Source organism: Coregonus lavaretus, assembly GCF_964263955.1.
Source record: "Coregonus lavaretus genome assembly, chromosome: 30".
Taxonomy (NCBI): domain Eukaryota; kingdom Metazoa; phylum Chordata; class Actinopteri; order Salmoniformes; family Salmonidae; genus Coregonus; species Coregonus lavaretus.
In genome coordinates, this window is record NC_140017.1 from 11,858,370 (window position 1) to 11,877,802 (window position 19,433).

The window sequence follows — 19,433 nt, forward strand, 5'->3', positions numbered from 1 at the left end:
TTCGATCCCCGGGACCACCCATACACTAAAATGTATGCACGCATGACTGTAAGTCGCTTTGGATAAAAGCGTCTGCTAAATGGCTTATTATTATTATTATTATTATTATTATTATTATTATTATTATTATTATTATTATTATTATTATTAATGATCATGCTATTTAGTCAGCTTCTTGATATGCCACACCTGTCAGGTGGATGGATTATCTTGGCAAAGGAGAAATGCTCACCAACAGGGATGTAAACAAATTTGTTCACAAAATGAGAGAGAGATGTATTTTGTGCGTATGGAAAATGTCTGGGATCTTTTATTTCAGCTCATGAAACATGGGACCAACACTTTACATGTTGCTTTTATATTTTTGTTCAGTGTATGTAGCAACTGCTGAGTGCCCCTTTTAATTGTCATTCATTAGGGCTGCAGCTGTGTCCATTTCTACCACCACCGGAGTGGGCTTGAGATGCTCAATAACTCTATTGCCAATACATACATGGATCACAAGTCCCCTTAGGCTAAGTGTTCAGTCTTGAGTATGGTGTGTTGAGAAATGGTGCTCGCTCCACACTGTTTATAGCTGACATTTCCTCTCTTATTGGATCTCGCTTACAGACGCCCCGGTTATCCAGCAGTTGAGAAGGACGTTCAAGTATTTCCAAGACTACAGACAGGTGGGTGATAAGAAACAAACACAAAACAGAAAAAAAGTTATCTGCCTCTCCCACTGTTCAATGTAGCCTGATCAATGGATGGCTCCGCTCTAGTTGGTTGTATTTGCTATGTGGCTGATCTAGTCAGCCTATTCCTCTGAGGCTGGTGTATTTGGTTCAGGGAGGTAGAATAGAAGGTCATTGTCCACTAAACCCCTGGGTTAACCGCTGGTTTGGGATATTTACACTGGGTGAGACTGGGAGCCATGTTAGGCCTCTTATCTGTCTTTACTGAAGCAGAGGCAGGTGCAGCCAGACCGCTTAGAGCAGGAAGGCCTCTGCATGGGCCTGCAGCTGCTGTTCAGTTAGACCCCCTCCACACACACCCACCAAAATCCATCTCCCTCGTAGCACTTTGATCTCTTCAATGGAGCGTGAACATCCCCCTGTCTCCTTCGTGTGTATCCAAACGTGCACACCCTTTTTCCATATCGACAACACACACACACACACACACCCTCTCCTCCTCCCTGGCCTCTGGTCTCCTGAACATGTCAGTTCTCTCTTCCACGCGTCCCATCTCCCTCTTGCAGCTGGTTCTTACAGGATTATGGCTTTATGGGGTTTGCAGGGATGAGGCCAGCTAAGAGCAAACAAACGAAATAAGGAAGTGTACCACAATCTTTAACGCACCTGCAATCCCACATAAGCAGCCAAATACAATCTCCTCCAATTTTTTACTACGGCGAGCCAGGAGTGATGGCCTCCGTGTGTTTTACTGCAGCTTGTTTGTGACCATGTTGACATTAGACTAGTCTTCAAGTCTTAGGGTAAAGAGGAAAAACGTATGCATGATCTCAAGTATTAAAGGGATCGGCCTTGTTCAGCACAAAATACAAATTGCATACTTTTTTAATAGAGCTTGGCTGTTGTCAATTGACCCACATAGTTCTGATGATGTGCCACTTGTTCCTCCCACTGCAGCATCGTGTTTTTGTATAGTTGTGTGATGTCATATCTGTGTGCCTCCCAGATGATCATTGAGCCCACAAGCCCCAAGCTGCTTCCTGACCCCCTGAGGGAGCCCTACTACCAGCCCCCCTACACCCTGGTCCTGGAGCTCACAGACGTCCTGCTGCACCCCGAGTGGTCGGTACGTACCACCCCCTTCCTCCCCAACACACCTCAACTCCCTCTTACACCACCTCACCCAGGCCTCCTGGCACCAGGGGCTGGCCGGGTGAACTGGATGCCTTCTCTCAGTATAGCCTTGAACACAACAAGATAAAACATGTATTGTTCCTCTGTGGGTGGCCATCTGGCCTGTGGGTCGCTGGGGGCCCGCCACCTATCTACCGCCACTATCTGTAAAGACCCCCCCCCCCCCTCCCTTCCTTAACCTGTGTCTTCCACCTGGCCCCCTCAGAGCCCCGTCTCAACCCCTACTCTAATACCACCCTCCACCTGCCCCTCTACCTGAGACCTTCCACCTGCGCCTCTACCTGAGACCCTACCTACTCTCCCTTACCTGTGGTCTCCATGCCCCCTCCCCCGTATGACTCCCCCTACGAGTTGCACGTGCAGTAGACAGGTGGGGCGCGGCCGTAACCCGACACCTGCCCTCAGCAGACAGCCGCCTGGCGGCCCTTCGCACAGAGACTTTGATTTCTGAAGATAAGACTGCAAGTGGCTTAGGCCGGCCTTTTTGTGTTAACAACATAGGCTGGGCCTAAACTCAGGAGGTCACCCAAAGGCTTCATCTGCCATAAGCTGCTCCGTTTAGGCTGTCGAAAAAGCAAAATGTGTACCTGTAAATATACCACTTTATAACATGACGACAAACTAATCAATCATTCACTTGTTTGGATTTATGTCGATTGGATAATGGCTGTCAAAAGAAAAATCGTACTCTAAATATAACACTCTATAACATGATAAACTGATGATTTAACCTCAAGGATCGGACCCTTTTTTCAATTTTTGCCTAAAATTACATACCCAAGTCTAACTGCCCGTAGCTCTTGACATGAAACAAGGATATGCATATTATTGATACCATTTGAAAGGAAACACTTTGAAGTTTGTGGAAATGTGAAATTAATATAGGAGAATATAACACATTCGGTCTTTGAAATGCAAGAGAAAGGTCACAACTTAATATTGCAGTTTTGGCACAATTTAGATTTTGGCCACTAGATGGCAGCAGTGTGTGTGCAAAGTTTCAGATTGATCCAGTGAAGCATTGCAGTACTGGACTATTTGGTATCAAGTCTGCCCAAATGTGCCGAATTGGTCAATTGATACATTTTCAAGTATGTAACTATAGAGAACATACAAAAATGATATGGTAATACAAAATGTAAGTTTACACACTCCCAGGAATGTCATACATGATGGGTCATTAGCTTATACACTAACTTTCACACATCTAGATGGCCGGGCGGGGTGGGTGTGGAGCCAGAGACAGCAGGGGTTCAAACTGTAGAACCCAGTTCCTACATTTGAATATACAAATGGATTTGATCAAACAAAACTATGCTACATTTTATCTCTGGGACCCTTAGGATGACAAATCAGAGCAAGATTACTGAATGTAAGTACATTATTTACCTTCAGAGGTGAATGTATCAAACCAGTTGCCGTGATAAGTTTTTGTTGTTGTTGTGCACTCTCCTCAAACAATAGCATGGTATTTTATCACTGTAATAGCTACTGTAAATTGGACAGTGCAGTTAGATTAACAAGTATGTAAGCTTTCTGCCCATATAAGACATGTCTATGTCCTGGAAAGTTTGCTGTTACTTACAACTGTCATGCTAATCACATTAGCGCATGTTAGCTCAACCGTCCTGTATACGGGACACTGATCCCGTAGAGGTTAAATAGATTATTCACTGACTATTTGTGTGGATAGCTTTCAGTGAGTGTTCTAGCCATAATGAATGTATCCCATTGCAGTTGTGAGTAGTTAGTATCTCTTTAAACTGGTTTGTTCTCCTATACTCCCCACAGCTGGCTACAGGCTGGCGCTTCAAGAAGAGGCCAGGCATCGACTACCTGTTCCAGCAGCTAGCCCCTCTCTATGAGATAGTCATCTTCACCGCAGAAACAGGCATGGTGAGTGACATCACTCAACAACATGAGGGTTTGAACGCTGTTCTGGCATGGGCCAATGAGGACTTACAAGACCTTGTCACACCATTTATTGTACCGTGATTGTTTCAAGTACAACTTTGCAGTCCTATGTTGACAAATACTCTTCTTTGAGCCAGAATTTCCCTTAAATCCCCCACCCACCCTTTTGTCCCTTTTGAATTTGTCTCGTGCCAATCAACACTGCAATTCTATAGGTGTTGCAATGGACAACACATTAACTGCTATAATATGTCACATTTTAGTGAAGAAGCATTTTGGATTGGTTAAGGTGTATACCTGTCTGCTTCACTTACCTAACAGACACCTGTCACAGCCTCCCTCCGCCACAACCAATCAGGGCCGCTCTTACCGCTGGGTGTAGCTTAGCTGGTTTGTTTCTGTAGACCTTTGTCCTGTAGACCTTTGTTCTAATGGTCACCCCAAAACAAATCCATTACTTTTGAATGTATTATGTTACTCCAAACTAACACTGTTAACGATTCTTGATCTCAAACAACATCCATAGTGTTGTTGCATTTGACTGTTTTGTTGTTTTGGCACCAATATGCCTCACCCCTATTGTTTGTCCTAATTACCTACGTCTTGGCCAACAGGCAGGCTCAGAACGGGTTGCCTTTTGGGCTGCAAAGACTCCTTTATTTTAGGCAACATTTATATGCAAATGAGCCATGCTCCGCTCAGGGTTTAATTGGCCCCTTGTTTAGGGACTGTTTGTTTTCTCTCGGTGAAGGTCAGCCTCAGTGTTGTGGTGACCTGCAACAGTGGCTGTGCCAAGTCAAACTGAAGCATGTCTGTAACTCCGCTAGCTGCAGATTTTCATACGGAGAATGGATCATTAATCAATGTTAATTAAGGTTTCCTGTGCTTCATATTGGCACGTGTATTCTCCACCTGCCCACTGCAGTCGTGCTGACTAAACCATGTAGTTCTATGAGAAGCTGTTACTTTAGATTTTCTAATGCGAAGAGATTAAGTGTGATTTTATGAGGAGTATTCAGGAAATTAGACCCTGACGACACAATCATCGGTCTGTCCAAATCATCAGGCCAAATCTAGCCATGTAACTTTTGGCCATCATGCATATGCAAAAGCATCTAGCATGTCAATGCTGTGTGAGGTTGTGATGTAATGCGTGTTCTCTCTCCCAGACGGCGTACCCTCTGATTGACAGCATTGACCCCCAGGGCTTTGTCATGTACCGCCTCTTCAGGGACGCCACGCGTTACATGGAGGGACATCATGTCAAGGTAAACAAATAATCAGGCTGACCTTCACCACGGGAACCGTGTGTGTGTGTGTGTACACTGATGTTTTATGTACACTGCATAAGCCTCCAATAACACAGCATTCCGTGAATTTAATGTCTTCCATGTTTCTGAATTTAAAGCCATCAAAGTGTTCAGACAAATGCCCTGTTTGTTGACTGTTGGATTTGGTTTGCTTTAGTTTGGATAGACCCGTGTATGCTCCTTCACTTTCTCTCACTCTCTCTCGCTCTTTCACTTTCTCTCTCTGTCTCTCTCCGTTTGTCTGTTATTTTCTAAGACATGAGTTTAAGACTCTGAGACGTTGCTGTACTCCTTTTCAACCCCACTCCTCCTGGGCCAAGCCCCCAGCCCAGAACCCCCGGTGCGCCCCTCTCGACTGTGACCCGGTCGGCACAATGGTGCCATACCCCCCGTGTCTCCGTTCCATAGCCGCCTTCTGCTCCAGCATTGATTTTCCTATGCTCCGACTCCATCCCTCTTTCTTTCTCTCCTCCTCGGCCCCTGACAATAGGGGTTTCTTCCCCTCCCTCCGCCTCCCCTTTCTGGGCCTCATTAACCTTATGCCTCCCTCTCCCCCACTCTCCAACAGCCTGAGTCAGTCTCCATGCATGGCTGAAGTACAGTAGTATTAACAACTTTGTTCAACTAACTTATCATCTGGCATCTATTACATGGCTGTGTGTTACTAGCTGAATCAGAGCTGACTGTAACTAACATGCCTAGCCTACATCACCATGTTTCAATGGAGTGCTTTTGTAATGCATGAGAAAACTAGGTTGGCCTGGTAGTGAATGTGTGGTTATGGTCCCTACATGGCCTAGTTGTTGTGATGTGTATGGCTGAAGTGGTGGGTAGGTGTATAGGTATAACTTTTCTATGTGAAGATGCATGGCCAGTTCTTTCCATGTTAATCACTCACTACTAAAAATTGGGAAACATGAAGAATTGATGAGGGTAACCTGCTACCCCCTGCTATACAGAACTTTAATGTATTTATTTGGTAATTAGTCGTCCTGACTCTAACGTTACATACAGGATCTTCTCCTCTCCTTTTGTGTACTCACCTGGATTCACGTGTCTCCTGTTCCCCTCCCCTTCCTTTGGTGACCTTCTGCCCATCTCTGTCTCTCTCTTCACCCCCTCTCTCCTCCTCCCCCTTCCTCTCCCCTCCCTCGTCTTCCATCTGGCCCTCTGAAGAGCAACAGGGAGGCAGAAAGTGAGGGAGTAAGAGAAAGGGAGGTCTGAATAGAGATCTGTCCCCCGAGGCCTCAGGCGTCTGTCCAATGGTGAATTTCGATGGTGTTTTTCCCCAAAAAAGTTTTCAAACAATGTGGAGCCACAGATGCGATGTGCCAACACAATCAGCAAGCCTATCTGACGACTCACATTATCTGCCGTTCTGTCTAACTGTGATAGAACCAGGCTGTGGTAGAATCAGCCATTGATGTTGATGACAAGTCCAACTTTGAGGGAACCCCCTGAAGACAGAGGGCAGTTAGTGGAGGGCATGACCTTCTGTCACAGGTGGACCGACTGGATTGAGTTGAACAAGACTGTTGAGTGCTCGACTGCCCCACCAAATGTGCATTTCAGAGATCAGTTTTCTTTTTGTTTCTTTTCATTTCAAATTGTTGTTTCATTCTCCATGGGAGAGTCAGATTTAAGTTGTCATACTAGTGCACAGTGTGTTTATCTGCTCACTTAACTTGTGGGTAGGCATGTGTAACCCTATGAGGGTGTGTGTGTGGGTTGGTCACATGCCTACTCTGGCTTACAGCCTGTTGCTTTGTTAGGGGATCACAGAGCACGGCTGGCTGTGAAACCGGAGCCTTTAGAAAATATTCATACCCCTTGACTTACTTTTACATTTTAGTCATTTAGCAGACGCTCTTATCCAGAGCGACTTACAGTTAGTGAGTGCATATATTATTCTTTTTTTCATACTGGCCCCCCGTGGGAATCAAACCCACAACCCTGGCGTTGCAAACGCCATGCTCTACCAACTGAGCTACATCCCTGCCGGCCATTACCTCCCCTACCCTGGACGACGCTGGGCCAATTGTGCGCCGCCCCATTGGTCTCCCGGTCGCGGCCGGCTACGACAGAGCCTGGATTCGAACCAGGATCTCTAGTGGCACAGCTAGCACTGCGATGCAGTGCCTTAGACCACTGCGCCACTCGGCATACCAAATGTTGTTTTACAGCCTGAATTCAAAATGGATTAAATTAAATTAAATTTGCACTCATTTACACACAATACCCCCATAATGACAAAGTGAAAACATGTTTTTGGAGTTTTTTGCAAATATATTGAAAATGGAATACGGATATCTCATTTACATAAGTATTCAGTAACACTTTACTTGACACCTAGCATCATAGCACTTCATAACTGCTGACATAACTTGTCATAATTTTGTCAAAACACTGTCATGATCCATAAATTTACACCTGTTGAGATATATTGCGTTATGTAATGGCTGGTCAAGACACCTACATGTGTCAAATCCCACGTTTATTCAAATTTGTTTTTTCCCTGCCAAGAAGTTTCCATTCATTTTGAAAGTGTGTTTCTTGAATCCTTTGTAATTAATGCTTTAGTCATGTTTTTTTTTTTCTTCATATTTTAAGGAACTTGTTGTAAATACATTGTGACACTGTCAAGAAGCATTAAGGCAGTCTTGTGTCACTGAACTTGGACTAATAAAATAGACTTTGACACTGGCAAGAAGCATTATGACCATCAGAATCATGTAAGCCAGAAAGTCCTATGAGGTACATGTCTTATGTCAGTCATCAGTCAAAAAGAGGGTGTCTTGTCCTGCTCCTGAAATCTGCTCCTGCATTCATCCCAGTCATCCGCAAAATGTGTGTGCAATTACAATGATAATTTAAGATGGTCAATTTCAGAAATGTTATTTTCTCAAGCTCTGTTTGATGTTCACTGCCGCTCCCCATCTAACTTCCAAGTCTTTCCACAGATTTTCGATGGGATTCTGTCTGGACTTTGGCTGGACCACTCAAGGAATTTCACATTCTTGTTCTGAAGCCATTCCAGCATTTCTTTGGCTGTATGCTTGGGGTCATTGTCCTGTTGGAACATAACTCTTCGCCCCCAGTCTAAGGTCGTTTGGGTTCTCATCAAGGATTTGTCTGTTTGTCTCTATTCATCGTTCTCTCTATCCTTACCAGTCTCCCAGTACCTGCCACTGAAAAGCACCACCATCATCACCTCTCTGACCAAGGTCCTTCTTGCCTGGTTGCTCAGTTTCGTCGGACGGCCAGCTCTAGACAGAGTCTGCGTAGTTCCATATTTTTAAGTTTCCCAATGATGGAGAACACTGTTCTCTTGGGTACTTTCAACACTCTAGAAGTTGTTTTATACCCTTCCACAGATATATGCCTCATCACAATTCTATCTCTGAGATCTACAGACAGTTCCTTGGACTTCATGGTATAGTTTCTGCTCTGACATGCACTGTCAACTGTGAGATCTTATATAGACAGGTGTGTTTCATTCTAAATGTCCAAACAATTGAATTGGCCTCAGGTAGATTCCAATCAAGTTTTAGCGACATCTCAAGGATGATCAAAGGAAAGTGGATGCACCTGAGCTCAATTTAGAGTGTCATAGCAAAGGGGTGTGAATACTTATGTAAATTATGTTTCTGTATTTCATTTTCAATACATTAGCAAAAATGTCTAAACATGTTTTCACTTTGTGATTATGGGGTATTTTGTGTGGATGGGTGAGGGGGGGGGGGGGAAGCAATTTTGAATTTAGGCTGTAACACAACAAAATGTGGGATAAGTCAAGGGGTATGAATACTTTCTGAAGCACTGTATGCATCACACGGCCCAACAGCCCAACTCTCAACTACACGTGCCCAACACACATACTATATTTATCTGACTGAAATAGTAAATTATCGGAAAGGCTGACCAACTCTGTAAGCACAGACATCAATACATCACTCAAACTTGTTCCTGCACCTCACACTAGGCTAATGTAGAAACGCACACGTCCACACTCCCACGTTCTCTTGGGGATTGGGCCCCGTCTCAGAAGGAAGGCAGATGCTGATTATTTATTGGGAGAGAGGAGTGTGCCGGTTCTTTCCTATTCATCTACCTACACACACACTGCGGGCCAGGCTAGTCAGCAGCACCTCAGGGGGATCCAGATTACCTCGGTGACGGGGAGAACTCAGCGTCCCTCTACATCTGCTCACCACTGAGACTCAATGCGCAGGGCAGGGCAGGCCAGGGAAAAGTGTGTGTTTTCCCCTCTACAAATGTGTGTACAGTGCATTCGGAAAGTATTGAGACACCTTGACTTTTTCCACATTGTTACGTTACAGCCTTATTCTAAAATGGATTAAATTGTTTATTTCCCTCATCAGACTACACACAATACCCCATAATGACAAAGCAAAAACAGGTTGATAGAAATTTTAGCAAAGGTATAAAAAAAAAAAAACTTTATGACATTTACGTAAGTATTCAGACCCTTTACTTTGTTGAAGCATCTTTGGCAGCGATTACAGCCTCAAGTCTTCTTGGGTATGACGCTACAAGCTTGGCACACCTGTATTTGGGGAGTTTCTCCCATTCTTCTCTGCAGATCCTCTCAAGCTCTGTCAGGTTGGATGGGGAGTGTCGCTGCACAGCTATCTTCAGGTCTCTCCAGAGATGTTCGATCGAGTTCAAGTCCGGGCTTTGGTTGGGCCATTCAAGGACATTCAGAGACTTGTCCCGAAGCCACTCCTGCATTGTCTTGGCTGTGTGCTTAGGGTCGTTGTCCTGTTGGAAGGTGGTCCTGAGCGCTCTGGAGCAGGTTTTCATCAAGGATCTCTCTGTACCATTCATCTTTCCCTCGATCCTAACTAGTCTGCCAGTCCCTGCCGCTGAAAAAGATCCCCACAGCATGATGCTGCCACCACCAGGCTTCACCGTAGGGATGGTGCCAGGTTTCCTCCAGACGTGACGCTTGGCATTCAGGCCAAAGAGTTGAATCTTGGTTTCATCAGACCAGAGAATCTTGTTTCTCGTGGTCTGAGAGTCCTTTAGGTGCCTTTTGGCAAACTCCAAGCGGGCTGTCATATACCTTTTACTGAGGAGTGGTTTCCGTCTGGCCACTCTACCATAAAGGCCTGATTGGTGGAGTGCTGCAAAGATGGTTGTCCTGCTGGAAGGTTCTCCCATCTCCACAGAGGGACTCTTGAGCTCGGTCAGAGTGACCATCGGGTTCTTTGTCCCTTACCAAGCCTCTTCTCCCTCGATTGCTCAGTTTGGTCGGGTGGCCAGCTCTCTTGGTGGTTCCAATCTTCTTCCATTTAAGAATGATGGAGGCCGCTGTGTTCTTGGACCTTCAATGCTGCAGAGATTTTTTGGTACACTTCCCCAGATCTGTGCCTCGACACAATCCTGTCTCGGAGCGCTACGGACAATTATTTTGACCTCATGGCTTTGGTTTTTGCTCTGACATGCACTGTCAACTGTGGCGCCTTTTATATAGACCGGTGTGTGTGCCTTTCCAAATAATGTCCAATCAATTGAATTTACCACAGGTGGACTCCAATCAAGTTGTAGAAACATCTCAAGGATGATCAATGGAAAAAGGATGCACCTGAGCCAATTTCAAGTCTCATAGCAAAGGGTCTGAATACTTATGTAAATAGGGTATTTCCAATTGTCACAATTACCATTAAACAATGAACGGGATAGATTTCATTTTTAATCAAACTTTCTTTAGATAAATTCCTCTTCCGAGTGTCTTGTAACTCAACTCTCTCTCTTCCACCCCCCTGTAGGACGTGTCGTGTCTGAACCGGGACACCTCCAAGGTGATACTGGTGGACTGTAAGAGGGAAGCCTTCAGCCTGCAGCCTTTCAACGGCATGGCTCTGACGAAGTGGGACGGCAACTCAGAAGACCGAACACTCTACGACCTAGCTCATTTCCTCAAGAGTAAGTGTGTGTGTGCGCAATGGCGTGTATGGTCAGTGTGTGTCGACCAACCTGTTCCTTCCCAGACACGCTATTCACTCGTGTTTCTCTCCGGCAGCCATTGCTCTCAGTGGAGTGGATGACGTGCGTTCTGTCCTGGAGAACTACGCACTGGAAGACGACCCCATAGAGGCCTTCAAACGCAGACAAGCGCAGCTAGCACAGGTACAGTCCAAACAAACCCAATGTTTAGGAGCAATGGATGACAACTAACAAATACACTAACATTACCAACATTACTAACATAAGAGAAGTGTCCTCATCCTCAAGAAACATTACATTTTCTGTAGGAAAAACCTTTTCACTGTTGGTTGATTGATGCTTTTTCTCCAACTGTTTTGCGAGAACTTTAGAGCAATAGTCCATTAGATACTGATGTAACTGTAGATACTGATGTGTGTGTGTGTGTGTGGGGACAGGAGGAGGAGCAGAGGTTGGCAGAGCTGGCCCAGCAGAAGAAGCAGGGCATCTCTTTGGGCTCCATCGCCGGAAGGTTCTGGCGTTCCAAACAGTGAGGGACCCTCTCACTCACACCCACCAATCGCAGCCCACCCCTCCAGTGTCCGGCCAAAAGGATGGAGGGCCGCAGGCACTCGGCGGGGTGGGCAGCGTGGGGGAGGAGACAAGGAGAGACCATCCAATCAGCTGGACTTTTGACTGTCGCAAGCATGTCTTTGGGGGGGGTGAGCTGGAAAGGAGCAAGGCTTCAAAAGAACATTCTGGTACCTCTGTCGCCAGCGAAGTCACTTCCTGGATCTCAGATGCTGTGGTGTAGGCAGCGCAAGCCCCCGATCTGCTTCCATTGGTCCTCTGTTGGCACTGACATATACAAAATGGTGCTGAGTGGTTAGACATTATTGATTGAACCGTTTCAGTCCACATTAGTTCATCCACTTCTACTCACCGGCCGGTCATACAGGGAACTGACCAGAGAACAGTGCTCTTATCTGCAACTCCATGCACTTGGATCTGGTGCCCTGGGATGATAGTTTGATCAGCTTCGCACAACAGTTTTTTATTTTTGTTTAATGTATATCTAAGACTGAGCTGGTCAGGGTTTAGTATATTAATATGATTATTAAACATGTTGCACTCTTAGACTCTCTATGCTTCTTATCTCCACCAATGAGAAGTCATGGCTTGGACAGGCGCTGTTGATGCCAATGGGACTGTGTGCAACAGAGGCTGGAGCTTGCGCTGTAGGAATGAGTGGGAGAGACATTTTCAGCAAATCAAGCCAAGCCATGTGAAATTGGGCTGGTGCCAAGCATACAAAGTGAAAATGGATCCTTGTCTGAATATGTGCTTGTTGAATGTTCTGTGAGAGTTTAGTTTGTGAACCATTCACAAAGTCCCAAATAAAGAAAAAACTCTTAAATCTAGCATCTTGTGTGATTTGGCACAACCTAACATGTAATGTGAACTAGCTTCAATCAGTTGTTTTCATGGCAGTATGTTGATCTCCTCTAAATACCTGAGGAATATTTATGTCTGTAATAAAGCCTTCTATGAACTGTAACTCAGTAAATTCTTTGAAATTGTTGCATTTATATTTTTGTTAAGTATAAATATCTTAACCAGTTTTTCTTATTATTGGTGTAAGAGTGAAGAACGTACCATAAACTCACTCCACAGCTATCTTGAAATGTCGCTGATGGGGCCATCCAAGATGTACCATTTTGTATCGCTCAAATGGTTTACATGTTGTCAAGGAGGGCAGTCACGTGTGTTTCAAACCAGAGGATCACTAGTTTGAGGCCAGTATGGGGCAGTTGGACAGTGGAGGAAGCTAAACTGTTCGCAGCACACAGAGCCTGTTATGTTGGCAGATATAATCCAAATAAAATCTGAGATATTTAATGCATTAACAACTGGCAGAAGACATTTCCTATCTGACTCTTGTTTGTGGAAGAGGTCATCATATAATGTAATTAAGTATTGTAACGATTAACTCCTGACAAACACTATGAGCCTCTTCAGTATTTGGCACTAGGGAATTTGCAGTTTAAGCGCAGCTGATCTCGGCACAAATATTTGCAATACCAGATTAGGGTCGATCAATGCACATCATCCTCTGAGGGATACTTATGTTGGGTTTTAAGGTGTCTAAAATGCTTCTTTAATTCTCTATTTGAGAATGATACTTGTTTAAGCAAGGATTTAAAATATATTTGTTTTAGGGATTGCACGTAATTTGTGAAGTCACTAAGCCTAAAGTCCCTGTTCTTTGATTTTGCACAAACTACGAGAAAAGGGGTTCATTTGACCAAGTGTATTGTTTTATTGTATTATCAATACAATAATAGGCTACAGCAAAGATGTAAAAAAGCATTGCGCATGGTGTGGGCCATTAATAGAAAATTCATCAAGAGGGAGGAAATCGCCCAGCAGTCGCAATAATTCCTTTGAATACTCTTTACAGAAACACGTGACTTTGTAACACCAATTGGAATACAACTAGATGATAATGCAACCATTTGAGAGTAAGCTGTGAAGGGAGCATGTGATGGCTCAATTCACAAATAGCTGCAAATTGTGAGGTGTCGAGGCTTTTTGGTTTACCACCACAACCCCATAGACAGACGCACACGTGCCAAAATACAAATCACCACAGGCTTTCTTGGGAAAATGAGTGTGTGAGTTAATTTTTTGTTTTAATACCATGGTTATTTACTTATATATTTAACGAATGATTGATTTCATCTGCATATTTTAATAGCATAATATCTTAATAATTTGTGCAATTATCAGCAGTAGGACTACTGGGTTGAAAGAAAACGAAATTCGACTGAATGTGTCATATTTTAAATTCAATTACATTTTCCCATGCGTTATAGTTCAAGTAATAAATAACTAGTACTACCACTCAAAGTGACTATAGTGACATAAGCTTCTGTTGTTTACGAAGCATGTGACAAATACAATTTGATTTGAAGTGACAATTCCGTAATGCACTGGTCTTGATCATTTACAGAGATATGGCAAAAGTGAGTCTTTTTTCTGTCTGCTTTGGTGAGTTAATTTTCATTACCAGCATAGTTTGACCTTATTTAAGTAGGCTAGGACAAGTTGGGGTCAGAAATGAGTAGGCCTACCCATGTGGCCAGCAAAGCGAATGTGCCATTTCATTTGGACCAAGCTAAATCTGCTCGTGGAAAGGTGCGACCAAACTCGACCGACATAAAGTGTCACCTTAAACTGCTATAAAGGAACATGCACGCGACAGAAAGCCTGGGAATCGGCCTGTCTCAGGCTCGTGGTGTTGCACATGACACCTCTACAAAAGGCGCAAATTCACATTTATAGGCGCCCTATGCCTTCTGCCACCGAGTAACACCTCTCCAAATGTTCTCGCAGTGCGTCTTTCCGCTCCTCCAGGTTGTTCCCTCTATTTCTCCTCCCAGTTTTAGCACCACTGGTCAGACACACGCCACACCATGGCAAAAGCGACGAGTCCTACACCATTTGGACATTGGGCACGTGTGGAGAGTTGAGTGGCAAGTGCTAGAACATTTGCCCAAAGCTGTTCCAATATGGTTGAAGAAATAGCACAACCTTTAGATGCAAATCGACCAAATATTTTTCATTTAAAAAGATTAACATTTCTGACAAGCTATTTCCATGGACATTACGCATGTTAAATACTTGTTAAACGCATGCTGTGTCATGTCCTGTCGAATATCTGCCTCTGCAAACACAGGCATATTACAATTATGCACATATTCGATCGTGCCATCTGGTCATCGACTTGTTTTATCATTCTTTCCCCTTCGTCGAATTCCTCATGACAAGCCACGCACGCGACACCTGTGTAGGCCTATCCCTAACAAATCTGATATGCATTTGCATAATACTAGTGCTTGACTTGGGATGGAAGAAGCGCAGGAGTTAACTTTTGCCAAGTCGGTCCATTTGTTCACCGAAATTCACAAATGACATTATGGTAGGCTATAGAAACCTCTGATTATTCACTGTTAACGGTTTATACACGTTTTCCATGACTTCTCCATGGCTTTTAACCAAATTCCAATTACAATTATTATAGCCTACATGAAAAAATAAGCATTTTTGACACTGGAAAGCTGCTGTGTCTGATCCCATGTAGACCTACCACCTCCTGCCGTTGTGCCCTTAATCAAGGCACTTAGCCCCCCACATAGAACTGCACTGTTATAGTCACATGTTGTCAACATGTGGTCAACCCTCCATCTGGAGAACTCCTGGGTGTGCAGGCTTGGCTTTTTCAACATTACAACCAAATAATTTTGTCTTTATAAAATGATTCACTCATTCAATAAATCAGGGATCAAATGGATAAGGTAGGCTACTTCAAAGCAAGGTATCTAACTAGACATGTTTATGTCTAAGGCTCAAATATTCATGTTTCGGGGGAGATCTCTGGACAGCAAGTTATTTGTCAATTAGGCTATTAGAATATGTTTACGTTGCCGCAATTATATGGCTACCGTTTAATATGGGGAATCCCAGTTTTCCAACCGTGCAGATGTATTTAGGCTCTACAGTGCCGGTGCAAAGGCAACAACGAAATGCTTAATAAGCTATAGTTAACTAGCGAGATAACTGCTACAAGTTATGTTTTGAATTGGTGATCTAGTTAGTCTGGCTGTCATTATTTTATACCTGCTGCTGAAATGTTGCGCTCTCTCTCCTCGGGTAAAGGCCCACTCGCACTGGCACACACGCAGCACCACAGACATGCACTAAAGGGTCATTCCGATAATGGCTGATATGTAGTTTTTATTTTATTTGATTGATCATATTTAAAAGTGTGCTTTCATGAATTACATAAACAACAATTATTAAACTAATTTCCATGACTTTTCATGACCTTACAAACCCTCATTTGACAACTTGGAACAGCGCATCATGCCATTCAGGCTGGCACGTTTTCAATTTGCGCAATCTCGAACAGCCTAAAGTCAGTCACTCACAGATTCACAGACTAGCGCCAAATAAACTTGAACAAAGCGTAACCAGGAAATTAATGTCCACCCTCCATTGCTATTCAATGAAGATCCTGCCTTCATTCCGCTTTGATCAAACTTGTTTGCCTCGGTGTGTGAATCTGGGACCTCAATAGGCTACTTTGTTTTTATAGAAGAGCCAGTACGCAATTCCCATAAAATGTGAAGTGCGGGTACGTGGGTTCCGGACAGCTCCCGCCCATGTCAAGCACTGCATAATACCAAGCTTCCACGCACGCACACGGCCTTCTCTGCAACAAAACGCATTTGGCTATAGGTCCCATGAGAGCGTAAATCTGTAAAACAAAATGTGCATTGGATGTTACATATTTTGTCCTCGTTTCAGGCAATTATCTGCTTTCACTGACGTCACTCCCTGACGAAGGCCATGCAGCCGAAACGCGTCGGATTTAAAAAAAAATCTTGTTTCTATTGAACATGCCATACTAATAAAGGCATTTTAATTAATTATATGAAGAGTGCCTTGGTCCTCCTTTCTTTTTGACTTAAATGTGGTATTGGATAGAAGGCTTAGTGCCATGGACCTAATAAAAAGGTAATTGTTGCCATTCATATCCTATCAAAGTGTCATAACACAACATGCTGTCGTATTAAAACCACACAACTTGCATTGTTGTTTTGGTTAAAGCAAGCTCATACAAATGATGTGATCCGTCCGGATGTGGATACGCATGATGGAAACTTTTATTGTTTACAGAGAACAGTTCATATTTATTTATCCAGTCTTTTGTCCCGAGTTGGAACTCAAGCCGCGAAAACACCCAGTCTGGATAATTATCCAACAAAATAATGACAATAGAGGTTTATCTGTACCCTTTTTTTTTGTGACGCGCTTCAGCCGAAGCGTGCATGGGGTAGTCAGGGTCAGCGGAGGCACGCGCTGCCCTCATTAGAATTACAATAGACGAGCGCCAAAGATGAGCAACAGTTTGCAAAGCTGCCCATTGTCCATGTAGACCCCCACAACAGCAAGCACACGCAGTCTACTGACACACGCGCCCCATTAAAACATTAGAAGTTGGCTACAGATAATGTCGCTGTCATATGGAATTTAGATTCATGGTTATTTTGTTATTCCTTTACGTTTTTAATTACGCACTTAAATGATCATTGTAATACTGCATTAATAAGGAAATGTTCTAGGCTAATACTATTAGACTACACTCCCTTCATCTGATTATTTAGTTATTCCATTGCAATAGCCTTCCTTCAGAGGTTTGGATAGAACGAACGACTGGGCAACTGTTCATGTTATCATAGAGAGCATATGGCGGACACCCTCCACTTGACTGAAAGCCACTCGATGGCAATCGGCACCATTACAGAGATACATAAACAGATAGGCGTACCAAAAACGGTTTAACACAGATTCTATATGCCTTACCTGCTATGTGGAGTTCAAATGGATGCGCGAACAGTTGTAATCAAATCAAATCACATTTTGGTTGCGTACAATATATATATATAGTGCATTCGAAAAGTATTCCCTTTTTCCACATTTTGTTACGTTACAGCCTTATTCTAAAATTGATTAAATTAATTGTTTTCCTCATCAATCAACACACAATACACCATAATGACAAAGCGAAACAGGTTTTTAGAAATGTTTGCAAATGTATTAAAAATAAAAAGCAGAAATACCTTATTTACATAAATATTCTGATCCTTTGCTATGAGACTCGAATTTGAGCTCAGGTGCATTCTGTTTACATTCATCATCCTTGAAATATTTCTACAACTTGATTGGAGTCCACCTGTGGTAAATTAAATGGAAGGCACACACCTGTCTATATAAGCTCCCACAGTTGACAGTGTCAGAGAAAAAACCAAGCCATGAGGTTGAAGGAATTGTCCATAGAGCTCCGAGAGAAAATAATTGTGTCGAGGCACAGATCTGGGGAAGGGTACCAAAATAATTCGGCAGCAGTGGCCTCCATCATTCTTAAATGGAAGAAGTTTGGAACCACCAAGACTCTTCCTAGAGCTGGCCATCCGGCCAAACAGAGCAATCAGGGGGAGAAGGGCCTTGGTCAGGGAGGTGACCAAGAACCCAATGGTCAATGACAGAGCTCCAGAGTTCCTCTGTGAAAATGGGAGAACCTTCCAGAAGGACAACCATCTATGCAACACTCCACCAATCAGGCTTTGATCAGGCTTTGATGGTAGAGTGGCCAGAGGGAAGACACTCCTCAGTAAAACGTACATGGCAGCCCGCTTGGAGTTTGCCAAAAGGCACTTAACGGACTCTCAGACCATGAGAAACAAGATTCTCTGATTTGATGAAACCAAGACTGAACCCTTTGGACTGAATGCCAAGCGTCACATCTGGAGGAAACCTGGCACAATCCCTACGGTGAAGCATGGTGGTGGCAGCATCATGCTGTGGGAATGTTATTCAGTGGCAGGGACTGGGAGACTAGTCAGGATTGAGGGAAAGATGAACAGAGCAAGTCCAGAGAGACCCTTGATGAAAGACTGGGGCGAAAGTTCACCTTCCAACCGGGCAACGACCCTAAGCACACAGCCAAGACAAGTCTCTGAATGTCCTTGAGTGTCCCAGCCAGAGCCCGGACTTCAACCTGAACGAACATCTCTGGAGAGACCTGAAAATAGCTGTGCAGCGACGCTCCACATCCAACCTGACAGAGCTTGCCAAACTCCCCAAATACAGGTGTGCCAAGCTTGTAGCGCTATACTCAAGAAGACTCAAGGCTGTAATCGCTGCCAAAGGTGCTTCAACAAAGTACTGAGTAAAGGGTCTGAATACTTATGTAACAGTGTTGCTTCCGTCCCTCTCCTCGCCCCTACCTGGGCTTGAACCAGGGACCCTCTGCACACATCGCCGTTACCCGTCGCTCCACAAAAGCCACGGCCCTTGCAGAGCAAGGGAAACAACTACTTCAAGGTCTCAGAGCGAGTGACGTCACCGATTGAAATGCTACTAGTGTGCACCGCTACCTAGCTAGCCATTTCACACCGGTTACACTTATGTAAATGTAATATTTCCATTTTAAATGTTTTATAAATTAGCAAAATGTCTAAAAACCTGTTTTTGCTTTGTCATTATGGGGTATTGTGTGTAGATTGATGAGGGGGAAAAAAACAATTTAATCAATTTTAAATAAGGCTGTAACCTAGCAATGTGGAAAAAGTCAAGGGATCTGAATACTTTCTGAATGCACTGTGTGTATGTGTGAATATATATGTGTGTGTGTGTGTGTATACAGCACCAGTCAAACGTTTGGACCCACCTACTCATTTAAGGGTTTTTCTTTATTTTTACTATTTTCTACATTGCAGAATAATAGTGAAAACATCAAAACTATGAAATAACACATATGGAA

General features: G+C 43.8%; 1 protein-coding gene across 1 annotated transcript in view; it reads left to right on the forward strand.

Annotated features, from left to right (window-relative positions):
* Positions 1-12,666, forward strand: part of LOC311106293 (mitochondrial import inner membrane translocase subunit TIM50-like) — a gene marked incomplete at its 5' end in the record, with an annotated part of 31,902 nt that extends 19,236 nt beyond the window's left edge. Inside the window, 7 exons of the mRNA XM_084148583.1 lie at positions 613-671; positions 1,684-1,803; positions 3,663-3,767; positions 4,955-5,053; positions 10,888-11,044; positions 11,142-11,248; positions 11,503-12,666. Coding sequence (XP_084004709.1) covers positions 613-671; positions 1,684-1,803; positions 3,663-3,767; positions 4,955-5,053; positions 10,888-11,044; positions 11,142-11,248; positions 11,503-11,598 — 743 coding nt within the window. The 3' untranslated portion in view covers positions 11,599-12,666. The remainder of the gene's footprint in view (positions 1-612; positions 672-1,683; positions 1,804-3,662; positions 3,768-4,954; positions 5,054-10,887; positions 11,045-11,141; positions 11,249-11,502) is intronic.
* Between the last annotated feature and the right edge of the window lie 6,767 nt (positions 12,667-19,433).